At 61.4% G+C, this 19714-nt stretch overlaps 4 protein-coding genes across 4 annotated transcripts in view; 2 read left to right on the top strand and 2 right to left on the bottom strand.

Annotated features, from left to right (window-relative positions):
* CHLRE_16g677250v5 (uncharacterized protein) overlaps positions 1-2837 on the top strand; it is a 4406-nt gene extending 1569 nt beyond the window's left edge. The window contains exons 4-7 of the mRNA XM_043071325.1: positions 401-495; positions 798-954; positions 1277-1339; positions 1612-2837. Coding sequence (XP_042916072.1) covers positions 401-495; positions 798-954; positions 1277-1339; positions 1612-1758 — 462 coding nt within the window. The 3' untranslated portion in view covers positions 1759-2837. The remainder of the gene's footprint in view (positions 1-400; positions 496-797; positions 955-1276; positions 1340-1611) is intronic.
* An 84-nt stretch (positions 2838-2921) lies between these two features.
* On the top strand, positions 2922-8235 carry CHLRE_16g677300v5 (uncharacterized protein). Its single transcript, XM_043071326.1, has 15 exons — positions 2922-3521; positions 3663-4100; positions 4246-4285; positions 4478-4578; positions 4748-4840; positions 5193-5335; positions 5539-5664; positions 5841-6056; positions 6222-6271; positions 6399-6439; positions 6665-6782; positions 7015-7103; positions 7219-7358; positions 7584-7695; positions 7833-8235. Exons 1-15 carry the CDS (start codon positions 3357-3359, stop codon positions 7998-8000), a joined length of 2040 nt encoding a protein of 679 aa, XP_042916071.1. The 5' UTR covers positions 2922-3356; the 3' UTR covers positions 8001-8235.
* A 24-nt stretch (positions 8236-8259) lies between these two features.
* CHLRE_16g677350v5 (uncharacterized protein) lies at positions 8260-14571 on the bottom strand. The gene is made up of 9 exons (XM_043071328.1): positions 13055-14571; positions 12637-12723; positions 12124-12242; positions 11393-11465; positions 10868-11097; positions 10564-10669; positions 10010-10359; positions 9683-9809; positions 8260-9479 (listed from the first exon to the last, which is right to left on the bottom strand). Exons 1-9 carry the CDS (start codon positions 14282-14284, stop codon positions 8739-8741), a joined length of 3063 nt encoding a protein of 1020 aa, XP_042916070.1. The 5' UTR covers positions 14285-14571; the 3' UTR covers positions 8260-8738.
* A 178-nt stretch (positions 14572-14749) lies between these two features.
* CHLRE_16g677450v5 (uncharacterized protein) lies at positions 14750-19714 on the bottom strand. The gene is made up of 11 exons (XM_043071331.1): positions 19612-19714; positions 19244-19338; positions 18688-18773; positions 18252-18383; positions 17944-18036; positions 17556-17636; positions 17168-17226; positions 16952-17031; positions 16518-16613; positions 16036-16189; positions 14750-15653 (listed from the first exon to the last, which is right to left on the bottom strand). Exons 1-11 carry the CDS (start codon positions 19647-19649, stop codon positions 15572-15574), a joined length of 996 nt encoding a protein of 331 aa, XP_042916069.1. The 5' UTR covers positions 19650-19714; the 3' UTR covers positions 14750-15571.

The raw sequence follows: 19714 nt of genomic DNA, 5'->3' as shown, positions 1-19714 counted from the left end.
GAGGGGAGGGGAGGGGAGGGGAGGGGAGGGGAGGGAGCTTATCATGGGGGCCGAGGCCGTGGAGAGGCAGGGGAGCTTGAGACGTCAGGCCGTTGACGGCCGAGATGAGGCTATGGGTAGAAGCGCATACCGATGCTGACCGGGGGTTATGTAACACAACTGGGTGGAGGGCTTGAGGGCGAAGGGCAGGGGGGCGGGGGCGAGGCGGGGGCGGTAGGCTGTTGATTGGTTGTTGCTTGTAAGAAACTGCCGATGCTCACCTGGGGTTGTGTGACGCACCAATCATTGGCAACGCGGACGCCCATCACGGCGGCTGCAGTTGGCACATGACTCCCATGCCCATGTGCACGCCTATCTCCCTGCGTCGACGTCTGACGGGGGCGTCCTCCTTGCATCGCAGTTCGAGACGATGGTTGTGAGCGGTCAGATTCGGGAGCTGCGCTGCTTTTACGACACGCGCAAACAGATGTTCTACAGTGTGGTGGAGCTGGGCAAGTGAGTGCGGAGGCGAAAGTGGAGGCAGGGGGAGGGGGAGAGAGGAAGGGATCGGGGGCAGCTTGATGCGCGCCTTTCAACCGCGCGCATGTTGGGAACGGGAACGGGAAGGTGTTAACCCGACGGTATGTACGGTATACGAAGATTGCGCATGCGAATAGTGCGCTGCAGATAATTGTGTGCCGGCATGTGTGAAAGCTGTGCGTGCGTTCGCCGTCACTCAAGCGCATCCCTTGCTCACGTCCCCAGCACCGCCCCTCCACCGCACCTGCACCGCACACCCCCGCCTCCGCACCCTGCAGGGAGGTGTGCGGCTTCCCGCAGACCGTGCACGGCGGCCTCACGGCGGCCCTGGTGGACGAGACGCTAGGCGGGCTGGCGGTTGCGCTGTGGCGGAGCGGGCAGCTGGGCTTCCGGCCGCCCGCCTACACGGCCCGGCTGGAGGTCGACTACAAGCGGGTGAGAGGGAGGCGCGGGGAGAGGGAGGTGTGGGGAGCGGGAGGTGTTGGGAGAGGGAGGTGGGGAACGGGAGGTGTGGAGGGGGAGGTGTGCGAGGGAGGCTGGTAGAGAGCTTGGGTGGGTTTGGAAGGGACGAGGGGCAAGGTTGAGGGGCGAAGAGGCATGCGCGCGTGGAGGGGCTGTAATCATGGGCCGTCTTGGCTGTCGGAGGTACGGAGGCTGTCAGGAGGCGGGATGTGGCAATGCGGCTTCAGCGGCTCGGCGCACGTATGCACCTCCACGTCTTAGTCCCCCGCTTCCACCCGTGTCACACGTCGCACAGAAAATCCCGTGCGGCTCTGTCATTCTGGTGTCTACGGAGGTGGAGAAGGTGGCAGACCGCAAGGTGAGAGGCTACGGGCGCACGGACGAGGGCAAGGGGGGCAGTCTAAGTGGTGGTGGGCCGCGTCGGTGGCCGCTGTGGTGTGCAGGTCATGCCGTGCTTTGGGCTGGGCAGGCCAGGATCTAGGCAACTTGCGCATGTGCGCGCAACCATAGCGTGTGCGGCAAGGGCAGGAGCTGGCGCCAGCTGCTCGAGCGGAGGCTGCAAACATGCATGGTGGGAAACGGCGCCCTCAAGTGTTCCTGCTTTGGCATCCCCACGTGTGCGGTGTGCAGGTGTGGATGCGAGCCACGGTCACCAACGGCAAAGGCACGGTGTACGCCACGGGTCGCTCGCTGTTCGTGGCGCCACGCTGGATCCCGGATTGGATCAAGTCACTCACGGGGCGAGGCGGCGGCAAGGGGGAAAAGCAGGACAAGTAGAAGTGCGGACTGCGGTGACGTGTGTTAGAAAGCACGTGTAAGAGACCACGTGCGTGTTGATGAGGCAAGAGGTAGCTTAATGCCATATTGCTAAAGAAGAATGGGTTCCCTGTTTTTGGAGGTGACCGTGTCTGCGGCCTTGTGGCCTGCTGTGTGGCCGCTTAAGAAGAATGAAACAGCACGCACGGTCGCGTATGGCTGCTGGTTTACTGAAGGGGGCCGCCTCGTAATGTGTGAGCAGACATGTTGAGAGGAGTGCGAGTGCGAGAGCAGCAAATGAGGGATTAGTTGTGGGCATGATATGGCCGAGCGCAATCTTGCGAGCGATGAGTTGGCGCTCTCAGAGGAGCCCGGGTCTCTTCACCTAGGCGCTTCATTGCGCTAAGCCAATCGCGTCGTCAAGCAGGTTCGATCTTGTGGGTTGAAAGCCGCCTCATCCCGATTAGAGCACGTGCTTGAGTGCTGTGCCGCAGTAGGGTGGGCATGATATCTTCACGCGTGTTGAGTGTTCGGGAACTGTGACTGACTGACATACATCCAAGACTCAAAGCGTTAGCCAGCAAGTGAGCATGGTTTGGGGACGGAATTGCTGATATACAAGAATCGAGGCCATGGGCTTGGCCGTGGGTCGTGCCGTGGTGGTGACAGCCGTTCAGTGGTCACGCACTGGACCGGTGAACCGATCTTGAGAGTTGAGACAGCCTTTGACTTTGAGTCTGCAGGTGGCGAAGGACGTGCGCTAAGCAGGAGGTGGAAGTGTGGAACTGCGGTGGGGCTGCATGCTCTGCATCAGGGGCGTCGCACATTCGGGCGCGCGCTGCACGTAGGTCGAGGCATCGAGCACGGCACGGAAGGAAAAGGAAAGCAGTGGTGGCTCTGAACGGTCACCGCGTTCATACTTGCCTCGGGGTGCGTGGTCTCGGGACACACGCCCTAGTGTGCCAGTCTGTGCCTCGCCCCGAAGCAGGAGTAAATCCTATTTCCCAGGCCCCAGGCCCTCTTCTCCAGGCCTCTGCACGCGCATATTGCACCAATTGCAGAGGCCCATGAACAATGAACGATCCCCGAACTGAATGATCCCCGAACTGTCTTGTCAGGAAGCAGTATAGAAGTAACACATGAATATACGATGACGTTGCGCAAGCTTACATGGTGAATGATCGCTAATTCCACTATTTTTGCACTAACGCAAGAGTAAAGGCGCTAAATGACGGTTCGCGGTTGGATCCTTTGGCAGGAGCCTCCTTATTCGCTGCTTGGAGTTACAATGGATGAATGTAGATAGATGAAGAATGTAGAAAACATCTGTCCTCGCCCTGCCTCGTGTGCCTGTGCAAAGTCCAGTTACAAAGCTGTCGGGCCTTGGTCGGGCCAAACGACAGACAGCCAACGCATTTACGAGCCCGTCTGTCACGTTTGATCTATAAATGGTGAAGCAGGCTACAAAACATGTAGTGGAGTTGCACATTCGCAGGGCTCTCGCTTGGCACGCAGAAAGTTCGAATCAGGCCCAAGATCAGGCCCTGCGCCAGCCAGGCTGGCGGCACGCACTGCGCTGCGGCTCTGCTTAACCCGAGTGCGCCTTGCACCTACGATACATGCGCGGCATACCAATGTGTTGTAACATGCAGCGGCGTGGCGCCGGCGGGTCCGCTGTGGGCTGCAGCGTCGCGACTGCCGTGCTGGTTATTGCCATCTTCACCGCGATGCCGCACAGCGCGCAGGCGCGCACTCCGCTTACACTGGCTGATGCGAATCCATACGTAAGTTAGTAGCAAGGCACATCATTTTGAGACTGCGTCGAGAAACATCGTGTCGAACGTATAGCTTAAAGCTCAATGTGATGTCCGGGGATGTCATGTCTCTTGCCTTAACCTAAATAAACCCCTCCGAACCCCGCGCAGGCTGGCCGTAGCCTGCTGCAAACATCTCTTCCACCTTCGCCCAAGCCGCCTGGCCTTCCCAAGCCTCCTCCTAAGCCACCCGGCCCTCCCAAGCCCCCTCCCAAGCCGCCCGGCCCTCCGAAGCCCCCTCCCAAGCCACCCGGCCCGCCCAAGCCCCCACCCAAGCCGCCTAGCCCCCCGCCCAGCCCGCCTAAGCCTCCGTCACCCTTCCCGCCTTCCCCTCCGCCCTCGCCCCCTCCCCCTCTCCCTCCCTTCCCTCCCCTGGCCCCTGGCACTGCTGCGCCCGCTGGCTACTTCGAGGCTTTGCCCTTCACAGCCAAGGTTGTTTCACTGTCACTGGCCAATATTCCCCGCACTCGCAAGTACATGCAAGGCTGGCGCCGTGTCTCTTCCACCTGGACACCCATGGCCGGGTCTTTGGACTTAGAAACGAACACGGTAAGCTTGGGGCCTGTTTGACTAGAGTGTGTGTGTGGGGGGGGGAATCGTGTGGTGTTGAAACAGACACTGGCGTCCATTGCAATCTCTGCGCCATGCATACCCAACCACCAACGGAAGTTCTCGCGCACTCCTTCCCTGACAGTCAACTGGCTACGCTCCGGGCATAGCCATTGGCTGCAGCGGTGAGTCCACACTGTGGCCTCGCGTGTTTATTGTTCAGGATGGCTCTTGCCCGTTCAGTATTATACCGTAGCTGCCAGGCTACTGCAGTCTGCAGGCATCATCGCCGCCATCAGTGGCATGCGGGGCAACAAAAGCTGCTGAAGCACGCGGCGCTTGCTCTTTCGCTGCCCTGCATCCCGTGGACCCCATAGGCCCCACCATCCTTGAGGAAGGATCCATCATCTACATGGGCGGCGAGTGGGGCAACTCCGGCAACAAGCCCGCGAACGTGGATGGCCGCTTCAGCGCTACGGTACGGGCTCGAGCCGGGATCTGTAACCTAGGTTTGTGGGAAAACACTTTCCTCTTCTACCTGCACATGCTATATCTATTTGTTTCACTGCCAAGGCCTAGCACCTGCTCGGCATCAGCGACCTCACGTGAGGTTTGATATGCCCTCGCTCCCCCCATCAACACAACAGCGCTACGATGCCGCCACGGGCAAATACATACAAGTTGGCACGCTGAGTGTTCCGCGCTGGTACCCCACCGCCCTCCGCCTGAACGACGGCAAGGTGTGTGCGTGCACACACGGCTACGGTGTGTGTGTGTGTGTGTGTGTGTGTGTGTGTGTGTGTGTGTGTGTGTGTGTGTGTGTGTGCGCTGTCGCCTCGTGCTGCCGTGTGCTGCCGTTGCTGCTCCTGCCGTCCGTACGTACCGTATGCTGTGTCTGGCACTGTGGCAGCCGTGCCTGTGGCGGGCGCGACCGTCGTGTTGCCGTGTCACATGGTCCGGGAAACCCGACTACGTACATTATATTCCCATTACTTACCTGGGTCAGCCCATGCGCCCCAGCGGGCCCTGCCAATCTTACCGCTGTCCGCCTGCCCACCCGTCCACCTGGTCATCACCTGCTTACACACGCAGGTCTTGGTGGTTGGCGGCACAGCTAACTCCGACTCGGGCCCTGCCTACACCTTCTCAGAGCTGTGGGACTCCAACAACCCCTCGGCCCCCACCACGCCCGTCCCGCACCCCGCGGCCTTCAGTGCGAGCATGGGCCTGAACTAGTGAGTCAGAATGTGTGCGCGAATCTGTTGAGTCATTGAGTGTTGCCGTGTACGTACTCTCCTGCGTGTAACCAGTAGCCTAACCTGCGAACACACGCATGTGCTAGCAACGTTCGCTGTGCTCTGCTTTAAAGTTCCTCCTCCATCACACACGCTCACAGTTACGTATATAAGTTGCCCTCTTTATCATTATTTGCATGCAGCTACCCATTCATGGCACTCCTGCCGAACAAGGAGATCCTGTGGTGGGGCGACCGCGGCGGCTCCATCACAGATGAGCACTTCAATGACATCCTGAGTCTCCCACCACTTCCCACCAACTATGGCCCGTGAGTTTTCGTTTCGTTTCAAAACACGTCTCTTACCCAACTGTTTTTCCACTGCGGCGCGTCACTGCCACACCTTGATTGACTCACATAATCCCCGGAAACCTCAGGATCTCGTTGTGTCTCCTGTCCTGTCCCATGCTGTGTGACCTACCCATGTTTTCCGTACACGCACACAGGTGGCACACCATGTACCCCTACACCGCCACGATCGCCATGCACGCCCTGCGACCCAACGCCGCTACTGGTGTCTACGACACCTTCTCCTTCACCATTTTTGGCGGCCAGAACCCCTACAGGGTCTCGCCTGGCACCCCCGCATCAAACGTCTCTGCTCGCCTGGACTTTGCGTACTGTGGCCCTACCAACACGGACATCTGTGTCGTAAACGGCGGGTGAGCAATACCGACACCCCCTGCGTAGTGCAGCACGTGTCTGCGGTGTGTGACTGTGTGCATGGTTTGTCTGTGCGTGGCTTTGCCCATTCCCTCCCGCTCTTAATGATAACTGCACCCCCACTACTTCCGGCTCACCCCGTCCCCGCTCCCCGTGCCCCACAGCTGGCAGATTGAGCTCATGCCCGACCGCCGCCTGCTGGCAGATGCAATCGGTAAATGCATGTGTCAAGTGCAACAATCACAGTAGTGGATCCTTGAGTTACTTGCTCCCCCTTGGGTGTGCACGTGTGCCGTGCTGCGTGAGCTAATAATGCCGCTTGACTCATGCCATCTCCGCAGTGCTGCCCAACGAGCGCATCTTGGTGCATGGCGGCGCCACGGTGCGTGAGAGGTTAGGCGGTTTGCTACATGGCCGCTAGCTGCTGGTGGCGATGGAGCAGCGCCGCTATACACGCACACATCTGTGCATGGCTTCGTCGCAGCGGTCAATCACGCACACCAGACGCCCACGTGGCACGCATGCTGCCTTGCTGCCTACACCTAACAATGCAATGTCCGCTTACTTTCGGCTCCGCCTGTTCTGGCCACCACGCACGCATGCACAGACCGGCCGTGCGGGTGTGTCTGCCACTGGGCTCAAGGCTGCCAACGGCGCCCCGGTGTCGTTCGTGTACAACCCCAGCAAGCCCGAGGGCGGCCGCTACCAGATCACAGCACCCGTGCGTGAGTAGCTAGCCCGTGCGTGAGTAGCTAGCCCGTGCGTGATCCACGTGTGCGTGCCCGCTGCTTCTCTCTGCACCTGATAGGCTTAGGGCCCGCATTGCCCAGTGAGTCCGCACGCCCCTCCTGCGGCATATCAAGTGCCGCCCCGTTCCTGACTTCCTTTGGCGGCCCCTTATTACGTGTCGCCCGCCGCCTCTTTACGTGTTCCCCGCACACAACTACACACACGCAGTGATCATGCGCTCCTACCACTCCACCGCCTGTCTGGACATCACCGGACACATCTTCTCTTCAGGCTGCGACGAGTGCGCCCTGCCTGTGGTGGGTGTCGCAACTTCCGGTAACGGGCCTGGACCAGATTCTTTGTTTCCCTTCCACGGCATGTTTATTTCTCCCTTCTCACCGCAACACTATGCTGCCACTGCGCATGCCACAGCCGTCCGGCTACGAAGGGCTCATCGACCCCAACCCCACCGGTGACTACGAATACCGCCTGACCCTGGGCACACCTGCCGAGATCAGGGACGTGGACCGCCCCGTCATTACCTCAGCCCCCGACCTGATCCACCGCGGAGAGTAAGTGAAGTAACCCTGGGGGCGAACCATCGGGAGGGCCTCGGTCGCGTGCTGCCTGTGACGCTATGAGCCTATCTCTTAGCGCCTCAGCAGCATATGCCACCCAAAGAAACCTTCCGGTCAAGGTTATGCCACGTGGCCACGTGCATCCCTTCCTCCCTTCACCCCTCAATCCCTCGACCCCTTCCTCCACCCGTTCCTCCATCCCTCTCATTCCTCTGACAGTGTTTTCACAGTGTCCTACACGTACACCGGCGTTCACATCACGGGCGTTACCCTCACCGCGCCCTGCGCCGCCACCCATTGCATCAACATGAACCAGCGGGCTGTTGTGCTGGTGAGTGCGTGCGTATAATTCATTGCACGGCCGCCGCCGCTTCCAGCCAAGTACTCCTTCGCACCATTTACTTGCACCTTGCCTCTACCCAATGGTCTCACCCACCGATCCCCATCCACTTGCCTGCCCGCATGCAGCCCTTCACCGTGGACGCCGCCACCAGCACCATCACTGTCACCGCCCCGCCAACCTCCCAGCCCGGCGTGGCGCCCCGCGGCGAGTACGTGCTGTGGCTGCTGGGTGACGAGGTCGGAGATTTCGGCCGCACCTACAGCGAGGGCCATTGGATGACACTGAAGGACTAGGAGGCGTAGGAGGCTTCGTGTCTCTGCGCGTGTGTGTGCGAGTATGTGTGTGTACCTGTGTGTTTGACGTTATATTGGAGTGAGTGAAGTCTGCTTTGCTATTTCTGTACATGCTTTGCTGGTACCTTGTCCAGGGAGCCTCGGCTGACAACTGCTACAAATTTCTTAGAACGAGTGTGTACGACTCCTGAGTGTGCTATCGTGCAATCGTGCGTTCCTGTAATCCCCCCTTCGCGTCGCGCAAACCCCAAGTGCGGTGCAGTGATCTGTTTACCATGCCGGTCATGGTTTTAGGTTGCTTGCATGGCGTCCCTACATTTCCCAGCACCTTTCATCTTATGGCTCTCGTATGGCACCGTGCCAGCCAGGAGTGTAGCCTCATGTTGGCGAGACCAGAAAAGAAACCACTTTGTCGGTTGCGCGAACAATGGACAACCCAAGGGCTAGCAATACCTGTCAGTGACCCATGAGCAGGAGGTGAATTGTGCATTCCTGTCTAGTGTCCTTACTTCCTACCGCCGGCCATCGGCGCTACAATTCAATCTAACTCCATAGGCTGCGCTGTGCATGTGCGCATTAACCAATAAGATTCTCACAGCTAGTCTATGATACGCTCCTACTTCCACGTGCTAATACAAGTGCGCCGCACACACGTGCATGCATCACACATCTGGTATGCCTTACACGTTTCTTTGTGCCCCTAGCACGCGGCTCCAACACCACAGCCACGCTGCAGATTCACTTGAGGTCACTGCTGTCAAAGTAGCCTCGCCGATGCGGCACATAATCTAATCCCACCTCCGACTCCCCCTCCCGCTCCCAGCTGCTCTTCTCACCCTGCAGTGACCGCGACGCAGACCCCAGCCCTCCATGCACGCCCAGCGCGCGCTCCGCCGCCGCTGCATGCTGCGCTGCCACCCGGCGCTCCCCCGCCGCCACGTCCGCCGCCGCCTTGAGCCCCCGCTGTAGCGCCTCCGCGGCCTGCGCTGTCTTGCTGGAGGCAAGCAGCGCCTCATTGTTGGACGCCGCAGCCCTTTTGTTCACGGCTTTTCTGCTGGCAGCGGCTGCGCCGCCGCCACTGGCCTTTCGGCCGCCAAACCACCCCTTGGCCAGGCCCTCGTGCTGCTGGTGCTTCTGGTGCTGGGACTTGCTGTGCTGCTGCTGGTGCCCGGACCCGATCGACTTGCCGCTAGCGCTGCCCCCGCCGCCGTCGACGGCAGCGCCGCCGTCGCGCCGCGCCTTAGCGCCCGCGCTATGCATCTTCCGCCGACTCGTGCTGCCCTCTTTGTCACCCTTTGACCGCTCGCCACCGCTCTCCTCCTGCTCCTCCTCGTCCTCCCGCTCCGCGCTCTCGCCACGCATTGACGCAGCAAGCTCCTTCAAATCGAGGTCGCGCTGCGCCATGAAGGCCTGCCATTTGAGCGCCGCGCGTTGCGACGCTACCGCCGCATACAGATACGCAGCCGACTGGCCAAAACCCTGTGAGCATGCAGGAAGTGGACATTGACATCGGTAGAGTGGGTTGGGAACGTCAGTGATACGGTACGAATGTTACCTGTCGCCGTACGCCGCCTCCTTCACTACCGTATCTACGCAACCGGGACAGTGCATCGGTTGCGTAGATAATGGAGGAGGCGGCGTATGGCAGCAGCGCTTCAACGACCAGAGCAATCTGGGCTCACCTGGAAATGCCGGCCGCGGCCGTGGTGGCTGGCTGCGTTGCGGATGAGCCACTTGCACCGCGAGTCGCATTTTCCCCTGATGAGCACCGTGAGTGGGTCGTGCAGCGCCCACTTGCCCGCCTCAGAACTGCGCAGGGTGGACGATGAGACGGCGGATGCGGTTTAGGCAGCGTGGAAAGATAAGAAGGCGGGTGGGGGCACTTAACATGGGTAATGCCGTTGTCAATGCTGCAGAGCTGACTACAGGTGATGAGGAGATACAAGAGGCTCGACGCCGTACAACCACCGCGCCGTACAATTCCCCTGTTGTACTGTTCTGTACCGTACCTGAACAGCACGTAGTTGCCGTCGTACATTGCCAGTGTGGACGTGCCGGGGTCCGTGAAGGCGTAGCCCTCGCGCCACAGGCAGGTGGAAAGGAGCGAGTCCCCGCCGGGCGCACCAAACTGCTGCATGAAGCACTCCTTCATGCGCGCCGCCGACAGCCGCCGCAGCAGCCCCACACTGAAGATCATGCCGGCGCCGCCGTGCCCGCCGGCGGGGTAGCAGCCGGTGCGGGCGGCGGGCGGCGGGGAGGGCGTGCAGGCTGCCTCGCGCGTACAGAAGGGGCAGGCGGGGCGCGGCACGTAGCGCAGGCCGGGCACGCTAGCTTCCGGTCCATGCTCCGCTAGTTGGTGCTGTTTGGGGGCAAAGTGGGACGGGGCGCTCAGGCGGGGAGGAGGAGTTCCCGTGTTGAGACATGCAAAGAGGAGTGAGATGCAACGGTGTCGCGTGTGAGCGGTTGGGTCAAGAGTTTGGGGCACACCGCTTGGATGGGGGTGACACCCTCGTCCTGTGCGATGCGTCCGCTCTATCTGCTGTGGGGCCCCAGCCGCTCGTACCTGCGTCTTGTTCCAGTCCTGGAAAGCGCGCGTGCGCATGGCTCGCTTGGCCTTGCCATGGTTCATGTCGGCATCGGTGCGGGCGCCCACCAGGAAGCGCCCGTAGCTGAAGCGGCACGTCGAGCAGCGGCAACACGCATTCGGGTAAGAGAAGACACAGGCAGAAACCCAAAAAGAAGCAGCAGGGCACAAGCGGTACGGATGGGGCACACAGGTGGGCGGGGTTGAAGGTGTGCACCCAGCGGTGCACCTCTCGAAGACCTGCACCACTGCACATCTCTGCCCAGCAGCCGCAGACACGCACCCATTGCTGACGTCGGTTACGGAGGGAATGGTGATGGGCTCCGCCTTGCGCCCACCGCCATCCTCCTCCTCCTCCTCCTCCTCCTGCTCGTCACCCGGCGGCGGGTCGGCATCGACGGCCATGTGACAGGGCAGGCAGCGCGGCGCGAAGAGGTTGGGGTGGCGGGAGCGGTACCACAGGTTGTCGCTGATCGCGTACGGCAGCTCTGGATCCAGGTGCGCCAGCATTCGCTGTGAGGGTTTGGATTTGGATCCAGGAGAGCAGAAAGGGGAATGGTGGAAGGGAGCGAGGATACGGGGCAGTGGGAGGCGGGGGATGGCAGATGTCAGGGCTGGTGTAGGCAAGTGTGTTGTATTGGCCCATGTCCCAACGCAGCAGGAGCAAGCACCCCGGCGCTAGGGAAACCCCCCTGTAACGAGCATGTCCTTTTAGAACTAAGTTCCTCTCCTTTGGTTTTGAGTAATGGTTCAGATCAGGCACCGCCACCAGTACACACAACGCGCCGCCGGCTCGCGCTCATCTCACCTTGACAGCGGGCATGTAGAAAATGGTGTCGTCATCTCCGTACAGCAGCCACTTGTACGTCTCGCCGTAGTGCCTGCATAGCATCGCACAGCCCCCACACATGGCATAAAGCACCACACCTCCCAGCCAAGCGCGCTAGCTGTAGGTCTCATGCACTGCGAAACTGATGGTTTCCGCTCGAGCGCAGCGAGTTGTCGGAAACCAAGGTTTCCTGCGCTCGGAGTGTGCACAGTTGTGGGCCCCGAAGGGGCGTGGCGTGTGTGTGTTTGTTGTTTGGGGCCCATGCGCGGCATGGGCGGTGGGCCCGGTTAAGTAGCGGAGCGCTGTGTCGCGCTCGCTACTTTGCGAGTTTCGTTCTGTCAGTACTGACGCCGTCGTCCCTGGCTACGCTCTATCTTTGCGTGGCTACACGGCGGTTCGGGCTCGCCCTCCCAACCCCGCACGAAGACCGCAGTTCCCTGCTTGCAGGTACCCTCTCCGGCGGCAGAGCCGCCCTCACAAATTGTAACACGACGCAATGCATGGAAACCGCGCACGACACTCGACGGCATGAACAACACCACCTGAAGCCACGCTGTCTTCCTCATGCCACTCCACCCGACACCCCGCCCCTTCTCGCCACCCCGCCCCCCACTAGCTACCAACCCATCGCCCTGTACCAAACTATCTTCACTCGCAACCCCTCCCTCCCCGTTGTGCATTCCCCCGTATACGTCTCCCGTGTATCTCACTCGTGAGCCATGAAGGGCGCCATGGCTGCGCGGCTGTCTCCACGCATGAAGCCGTGGAAGCGCGGACCCAGGTCGCCCTCGCCCTCATCCGGGAAGTACTCGTAGCGCTCATGGTGCGCCTGTGCGGCAGGAGGCGACAGGAAGGGGAGGGGAGGTAAATGGCTGGGGAGGGGGGGTTGGGAGGCTGGGGAGGGGACGGGAGTGCGTGCGTGTCAGATTGTCAGGGCAGTGACATGCGGGTTGTCCTTGGGAACACTGCTCGATGCAGAGAACGTAGAGTACACATGGTTGGGCCGCACGGTGCTTAGGGCTGGTCGTTAGGTTCTCGGCGCAATCGCAGCTCCCGTTGTCGCTCCTCCTCCTCCTCCTCCTCCGCCTCCTCCTTCTCCGCCGCCGCCCTTGCACACACGACCTGCGCCGCAACCCGAGCCCCCGCCCGCACCCGCCTACTACCCATGCTCCACCACGTCTGCCCACCACCCCGCATCCCACTACAGCCGCCCACGGCCCCACCTGGTTGCGTTCATTCAGCGTGTCCACGTCTTGTGTGTTGTTGATGGCGATGAAGGCGCGCACGCCGCGGCGCCAGCTGCGAGTGGCCTGTGAGCGGCATTGGCGTGGCGTTGTGTTGTGTGGTGTCGATGCGGTCGGGATCCGGCGCCCGTCCTTTCCTGCCATCACCAGCACTGCTGCCTCCAGGACTTCGACCTCGGCTGTTTGTGTAGTGGCATGCAATATGAATGTGCACCCCCTTCCGTCCCGACTCCCCACACCGCCCCCTCACTTCTTCCCGGTCCCTTTCACGCCAGCGCATCCACACACACGACATGTACTTTATTTCTCCCTGACGCTCTCTGAGGCCGGCGCACCGGCACGAGTACACAAATGCACACTTCCACAAACACAAGGACAGACAACTAGGCACACGCACCTGTGCCAGGAGGTAGCGGTCCGGGTAAGACCCTGTGGCGAACACGAAGTGCTCGTCCTCGTACGAGGCGGCCGGGAGCTTGTACGGCTTCGTCAAATTGTACGGCAGGGCGCGCCGCGCCTCCTCCTCCTCCAGCATCTGGCGCAACAGAGACTGCGCGTCGTTGAGCGGCAGGCGGTAGTCGGCGGGGCGCGAGGCGTCCAGCGACAAAGCTGTAGCAGCATCCTTGGATCCCGGATCCGTGTCCGTGTCTGTTGGATCGGATGCGAGCAGCGCTGCCACGTCACGAGCGGCGGAGTTGTAGGGGGCTTCCCGAAGGCCAGCTGCCTGCAGCACGGGATCCGGCTCGCGCCACACGGCGCCACCGCCAGACACGGCCTCCCGCTGGGGCTTGACGCCGCCAACTGTCGTACCGCTACTGCTACTACGGGTGCTCCTAACGCGGTCGCTGCTGGCGGTGAGGGCTGCGGTCCGTCGGCCGCTGTTCTTGGCGCTGCTGAGGCTGCTGAGGCTGCCAGAGCCTGCGCTGCGAGCGGCGGCGGCGCTGCTGCTCCTGCTGCTACTGCCACGGCTGCCGCCACCACCACTGGTACTGCTGCTGCTACTGCCGCTGAAGGGCCACCCCCAGGCAGCCGCACATGGCACTCCTGACATCAGCACTGCTCCCTGCAGTGCTGCTGTCAGCAGGAGCGTGAAGCCCATAAGCGCCGACGGTGCGGAAGAGGAGCTCCGGGACCGTTTGACACCACGGCCACACGCTGACGTGCGGGTTGGCAATGAGGCCGAGGAGCAACTCGAGCCGGCGGCGCAGCGCGGGGGATTGCCTTGGTGCTGTTGCAGTTGCTGGCAGGACGGAAGGCCATCTGTACTGCCAGTCATCAACGCTGCTTCCGATGTGAAGCTGTGGCACACTGATTGTGATTCTCTGGGTGTTGTCCCTATCGCCGCCGTGTGCAGGGCCCCGGCGCCGGCAGTCGTCAGGGACAAGGCACCGGTCCCCGCCGCCGCTGCAGTGGCTGCTCCCGCTGCTCCCGCTGCACACCGCGCCAGCTTTCCAACAGTGGCAGCCGTCCCTGAGCTGCAGAACATGCCGCTTCCATCTGCCGGAGCAACAGCGCTTGCATAGCCGTCCGCTGCGTGCTTGTGCCCGTCACAAGCATCAGGAAGGCGCTCGCGGCGAGCGCCTGAGAGTGTCAGGGCCGCCGAGGTGCCGCTGTCGCCGTCGCGCATGAAGGCTGAAGAGCAAGCTGTGCCGTCAAGCTAGATGTGCATCCTCCACATTGGCCGGCGTTACTGGGCGCAGGGTTCCAGGCTCGGTCTGAGCGACGGTTAAGGGCGGGCGGCCCTCGACACGATTCGCAACTGGGACCCGCGCTGGGGCAATTGACTGTTGTATCACCACTCTGATGTAAAAAGTAGTTGGTTATAGTAGAGAGCGCTGCTGGGTAGTCGCTGGGCAACGATGGGCTTCAGCACTGTAGCGACCCAGTTTCATGTTTTACCGCGTCCCAGATACCAGATGAGTATACTTTATCAGCTAACCACTGATACAGCATGTAAACACAGTTTATCCCGGCGGCATAGATTGTTTGCGCGCAAAGTAGTAAGCAGGCAGCAAACCCGCCCTCGAGGATGTAATAAACACTGATACAAGGTTAACAGTGCTGCCAGTGCTGAGCTGTGTGCGCAGGGCGAAGAGAAATTTACTGGAATCGGTGCATCATTCACGCTCATTGCAGAACCACTCCAAAACTCTCGCTTGCTTTGCAAGAACAAACATTCGCAGCTGTCCATATTCTCTTTTTCCTCTTTAGCAATATATCTGACAAGATGGCTGGCGTCGACGAGGCTATTCCGCGCGTGAACTTTGAGACTATGCAGCGGTACCACGGCCGCAAGGTCATCCTGTGCTGCCAGATTAGCCAAATTGATAATGGAACAGTTCGCGTCACGACTTCAGACAAGGGCGAGGTGACTGTCGTCGGGGGATCGTCCCCCTACGAGGGGCGCTTCGCTGAGGTGGTCGGGACAGTGGTTGGCCCCACCAACATCCAGGAGGTGGAGCACACAAACCTCAGCGACAACTTCAGTGAGTGCCGGGGACTAGCAATTGGCGCGATGGGGAACTCTTGAACTTAAACTGAGTTCGCGCTTGCACGCCTTTCTGCTCGTGCCAGGCCTCGACATGTACAACGAGCTTGTTAAGCTTGCTCACAAGGACGCTTACATCGGCATGTTCAGCACGTAAATCTGACGACAGCCGGGCGCAGCACGCGGACCACGACCGGAGCGGCAGACTCCTCCCCCGCGGCCGTGCGCCAAAATCGCGGGTCTGCGCCGAGGACCGGACCGCTACAATTCATCAACCTAGACACACGCACACTGGCTTACAGCGTCAGTCCTTACCAGCCCTGACAACTTGCAAAAGCTCTGATATCTAATGACACACGCGTACGGACACGTAACTCCGGATACGTCACATGGGTGCGGGCTCAGGGGTGCATTCGAGGTCATGCTTTAGTTGGAGACGTCCACGACCGACATGGTCACGGTGGCGGTCCAGCTCTCCCCGGGCTTGACGGTGGCGGCCTTGCCGAACCTGCGAGGAGGAGGGAGTAGGCGGGTAGTGTCGGCACAAGCAAGCAGGATGTACTAAACCTGGGCACGCGGCATGCAAGCTGCGCGATGCCGGCTGCCAAACGCAGCACTGGGCTAACTTTCCCTCATGTAATTACTTGATGGTGCCAAAGCACGTGCCCCAGTCCCTGTCCAGCATCGCTCTCCTCCGCTGGGCCACGACAGCGCCAACCTACAGCTCCACTGCAGGCCCACACAGCCCTTGCTGCAGCCCACCACCAGCTCAGCAACGCCCCCCAAAACCCCCTCAAGTCGCGGCCACTCCCAGGAGAGTCCCAATCACACACAACTCCCTCATCCACAGCTGCCAAACCCTCAGTCCACAGCCACCCCAGGCCACTCACTTGGCGTTCTCCACGCAGCAGAAGTGCTGGTAGCAGTCCTTCATGGTCAGGTGAGGGTTCCACACAACGGTGTCCTCCCAGCCGGTGCTGTCCAGCGCCACGGCGGCGCCGGTGCCCACCTCCAGCTCCACGTGCGCGGGCGAGTTCAGGTACACTGCCGGCAGAAGAAAGAGGGGGGAGGTAAGCCGTCCATGGAGAAAGGACTGATCAATTCGCAAGTATGACATGCCAACGTTCAGGGGGTGGGAGGTTCCAGAGTTGAGGAGGTGGCGATGTTGCAGCAGAGCGGGAGCGCAGGGCCAGGGGCACCGGCAGAGAGCAGCGAGAAGCAACGGCAACAACGGGGCACAGCCGTGCGGGGCCCTTCATGTCAGCCAGACGACGCTGCACTCATGCGCTCTTCATCAGCACTCTCCTCTCTTTCCCCGCGGCTTCATATCGTTGCTCTCATTCCCGCCGGCCCCCGCCCGCATCGCACCCACCCGAGTCGGTGTAGCCGGTGAAGGTGACCGCGTCGCGGTCCTCCTTCTTGGTCTCAGGCACCTTGGGGTCCACGGCCTTGCACAGGTAGGTCAGGCCTGTGGCGGTGGCAATGACGAGACTGGGCGTGAACGACAGCGCTACTGAAGTAGGGGTGACTTGCATTGGCCGGCGCCTGCTGGAGACCACACGAACCCGTCACAGACGGATTCTTGCCCTGCACCGTACCTCGCCCTCAGCTCCGATTCGCCTAGTGCGCCCGTGCCTCCTCGAGTACTACCTAGAATGAATACCCACTTTTCCCGCAGCCCTGCCCAGTACCCGCGCCCTTAGCTTTCCAGCCCGGCGCCCCCCGAGACTGAAGGTTATGCGTGGCGACGATTCCTCGACAATTGAGACCTACTCCGATGGGCTTGGGCGCATCAACCCCCCTCACCCTTGAGGCCGGTGACCTTGGCCTTCGCGATCTCCAGCACCTCGATGTAGGTGTGCAGCGCGGCCGTGAAGTCGAAGGGCCTGGGGAGCGGGCATTTGTTGTTCAGGACGTCCAGCGATATGCAGGCAGGCGGGGCGCGCTCGGTAACAAGAAACAACACCGAGGCTACTTCGACCGGTGCTACTTCCCCAACAGTCTTCAAACCCGCGCTCTCACTTGTCATCGGTGTTGATGACGCGCAGTTGGAGGTTCAGCTGCTCGCCGTGCAGAGACACCTGTGCACAGCGAGGGAAGCAACTTGTGTGAAGCCCCGGACGTGTCTTTGAGCACACAGTCCGCACCCCTCAACACGGCCTACGCCAACGGCGGCTCCACGCCACGCCACGCCACGCCACGCCACGCCACGCCACGCAGACCTCGACCCGACCCGACCCGGCCCGACCGGCTTGTGGTTGCGAGCTCTCAGCACCACCACCACCACCACCACCACCACCACCACCACCACCACCACCACCACCACCACCACCACCACCACCACCACCACCACCACCACCACCACCACCACGGTAAGCAGAGCACATCACAGCTGCTAGGCAAGACTCACGGTGTACACGGCCTTGAACTTGTGGGGCCACATCTTCAGAGTGTAGTCGCTCTCAGTCAGCACCACCTCCACCGAGGGGTCCTGCGACAGCAAAACAGCACCAGCAGCTTCGTGTCGCGGGATGCTGCCAACTGGCATGGTCTTGAGTGCACCATCATGCTGCTTGCCGCAACCAGAACTCAGCCCGGCTGCCGCGCCGCCCTTGTCTGCTCCGTAGGGAACTCGAAGGTTTGCCTTCGAATCCTCTGGTACTCCATTCCAAGGCCCACGGTAACCCACCCGCCTCCGGAGCAGTTCATCCCACAGCCCGACTCTGCCCTCCAAGGCCCCCATGTCTGGTCCTGCTGCACTTCCGGCCCCGGGCCCCTCTTCCAGCCCCACACCGCACCTTCTCGTCGGGGTTGGGGTCGGCCGAGGTGGTGGACACAGCCCAGTCCAGGTTGCGCGCGAAGCCGTGCTGCTGCATAGCGCCGGGGCCGAACTGCGGGAGAAAGCGCGGCAGTGGCAGTCACACGTGTCACGGAGCCGGAGCCAGCAAGCCCGCGCAATGGCAACGCCCGTCGCCGGCCCTCCTCCCAGCCCAACCCGTCGTGTCTACTCCTCCCCTTATGGATCCCCACTCCGTCGTCCATGGACGCCTACCCCTCGTCCCTGCCAAACCGCGCCTTTCCTCCTTTGTAACTACCCGAAGCCCACCTGGGGGAAGCAGTGCGGCACGCCACCGCTGATGGGCTTGGACTTGTCGAACACGGCGTCGGGGCGCACGTACAGCACCTCGTCACCGCTGGGCTGCTTCCAGCTGGTCACGCAGGCGCCGAACAGGTACATCTGCACGGCGTGGGACATGCGTTAAAGGGGGGGGGGGCGACGTGGGACTTGTGCATGCGTAAGGGGGTTAGGAGGAGAGGTACAAAACAACGTACAGCGTGGGGAGGTGTGATGCGTGCAGGGGCGGCTGCGTAATGCAGTGTCAGCTGTTCAGCATGCGGTGATGCGACTGCCGCGGCGCATAAGGCGTGCGCGACCGCTGCAGTGGCAAGGCACAACCTGAGCTGCGACCCGGCACCACCCAAAGGTCCCAGGTCACAACCGACAACCGAGCACGTGTGAAGTAGAACCCCTTACGCCCCACCTCGGCGGAGGCACCGCAGGCGTGCTTCAACACCACAACCGGCGAGCCGCTCTTGCCCTCCTTGAACTCCACGCTGCCGGGAATGCCTGTGAGCGTGTGTGAATGTGACTTGTGTGTCGGCATGCGTTTGGCAGGTTCAGCTCATGGGCGCTCGGGGGTTGGGATCAGGTCCAGTACCCTCCAAGGCTCCTTGAGGTTCGGCTGGTGGACCGTGCCGTTGCAACCCCGTGCACACGGAGCCGTGCAAGTCGACTGATGGGAGGTCCATGACGGCGGAGTCACGTGAACTTGCCAAGACACAGCTGCGGCCTGCCCACCCGTGCTGCCCACCCCAAACGCCACACAACCCTGGAGACGGCTTGTCACGTTCCAACTCCCCAAGCATACTGCGTTCTGACCTCCTTGTGCTGTGGTCAGACCATGCCGCGTTTGATACGACGATGCTCCGTTCAGAGCATCGTCGGCTGTCCTCCTCACGGCTCTCGACGGGCGGTACTACCCAGCCAACCAACCCGTCTCCGCCAGTGGCATGCCGCCCCACCCACCCAGGGCTCACCGTGCTTCTTGTTCAGGTCAGCGACGGAGCTGGCGACAACGTTGACGGCCCGGTGAGCCGACACAGCCGAGCGCCGCGCGGCGGACACGCTGGGGCTGCGCGCAACGGCGGACAGCCAAGGTTGGTGGGAAGGCGGGGTGTTGGGTTGCAAGCGGACAGGACGAGGCGAATTCCGCTCACAACGCGCCCGAGCGCTGGACCAAGACGACGCCCTGATGGTATTTTGTTGGTACAAATGCGCCCCAACACGCCGGCGCTGGATCTGGAGGCGCTGCTTATCATCGCGCACGCCACATGCTTGATGCGCACTCGCTTCAAGGATTTATCATGACATCGCGCTGACTAGCTGGACACACACAGTGACCTACCGCGCCTGACCGCGCATAGCCACGGAGCGAAGGGCCATTTTGGGGAAAGGGTAAGTGCAAGCTGATCAAACTCCGGTGCCCGGAGTGTCAATGAGCTACTCCG

This window comes from Chlamydomonas reinhardtii, chromosome 16 (genome assembly GCF_000002595.2).
Source record: "Chlamydomonas reinhardtii strain CC-503 cw92 mt+ chromosome 16, whole genome shotgun sequence".
Taxonomy (NCBI): Eukaryota; Viridiplantae; Chlorophyta; class Chlorophyceae; order Chlamydomonadales; family Chlamydomonadaceae; genus Chlamydomonas; species Chlamydomonas reinhardtii.
The sequence above is the reverse complement of the archived record's forward strand: the minus strand, read 5'-3'. Positions and strand labels throughout refer to the sequence as shown.

Excerpts from the sequence above, each read along its gene's own strand:
- CHLRE_16g677350v5 (XM_043071328.1), bottom strand. The coding sequence starts at position 14,284 with ATGCGCGACGGCGACAGCGGCACCTCGGCGGCCCTGACACTCTCAGGC. Across the intron at positions 11,098-11,392 it reads TCTACATGCCCGCTGTCAAG|CGAATGCTGGCGCACCTGGA; the intron begins GTGAGATGAGCG and ends AAACCCTCACAG. Across the intron at positions 10,670-10,867 it reads GTAACCGACGTCAGCAATGG|CTACGGGCGCTTCCTGGTGG; the intron begins GTGCGTGTCTGC and ends GTGCCGCTTCAG.
- CHLRE_16g677300v5 (XM_043071326.1), top strand. The coding sequence starts at position 3,357 with ATGCGCGGCATACCAATGTGTTGTAACATGCAGCGGCGTGGCGCCGGC. Across the intron at positions 6,272-6,398 it reads CCTGCTGGCAGATGCAATCG|TGCTGCCCAACGAGCGCATC; the intron begins GTAAATGCATGT and ends CCATCTCCGCAG. Across the intron at positions 6,440-6,664 it reads TGGTGCATGGCGGCGCCACG|ACCGGCCGTGCGGGTGTGTC; the intron begins GTGCGTGAGAGG and ends ACGCATGCACAG.
- CHLRE_16g677450v5 (XM_043071331.1), bottom strand. The coding sequence starts at position 19,649 with ATGGCCCTTCGCTCCGTGGCTATGCGCGGTCAGGCGCG. Across the intron at positions 18,384-18,687 it reads CCTGCGGTGCCTCCGCCGAG|ATGTACCTGTTCGGCGCCTG; the intron begins GTGGGGCGTAAG and ends CACGCCGTGCAG. Across the intron at positions 16,614-16,951 it reads CAAGGTCACCGGCCTCAAGG|GCCTGACCTACCTGTGCAAG; the intron begins GTGAGGGGGGTT and ends CCACCGCCACAG.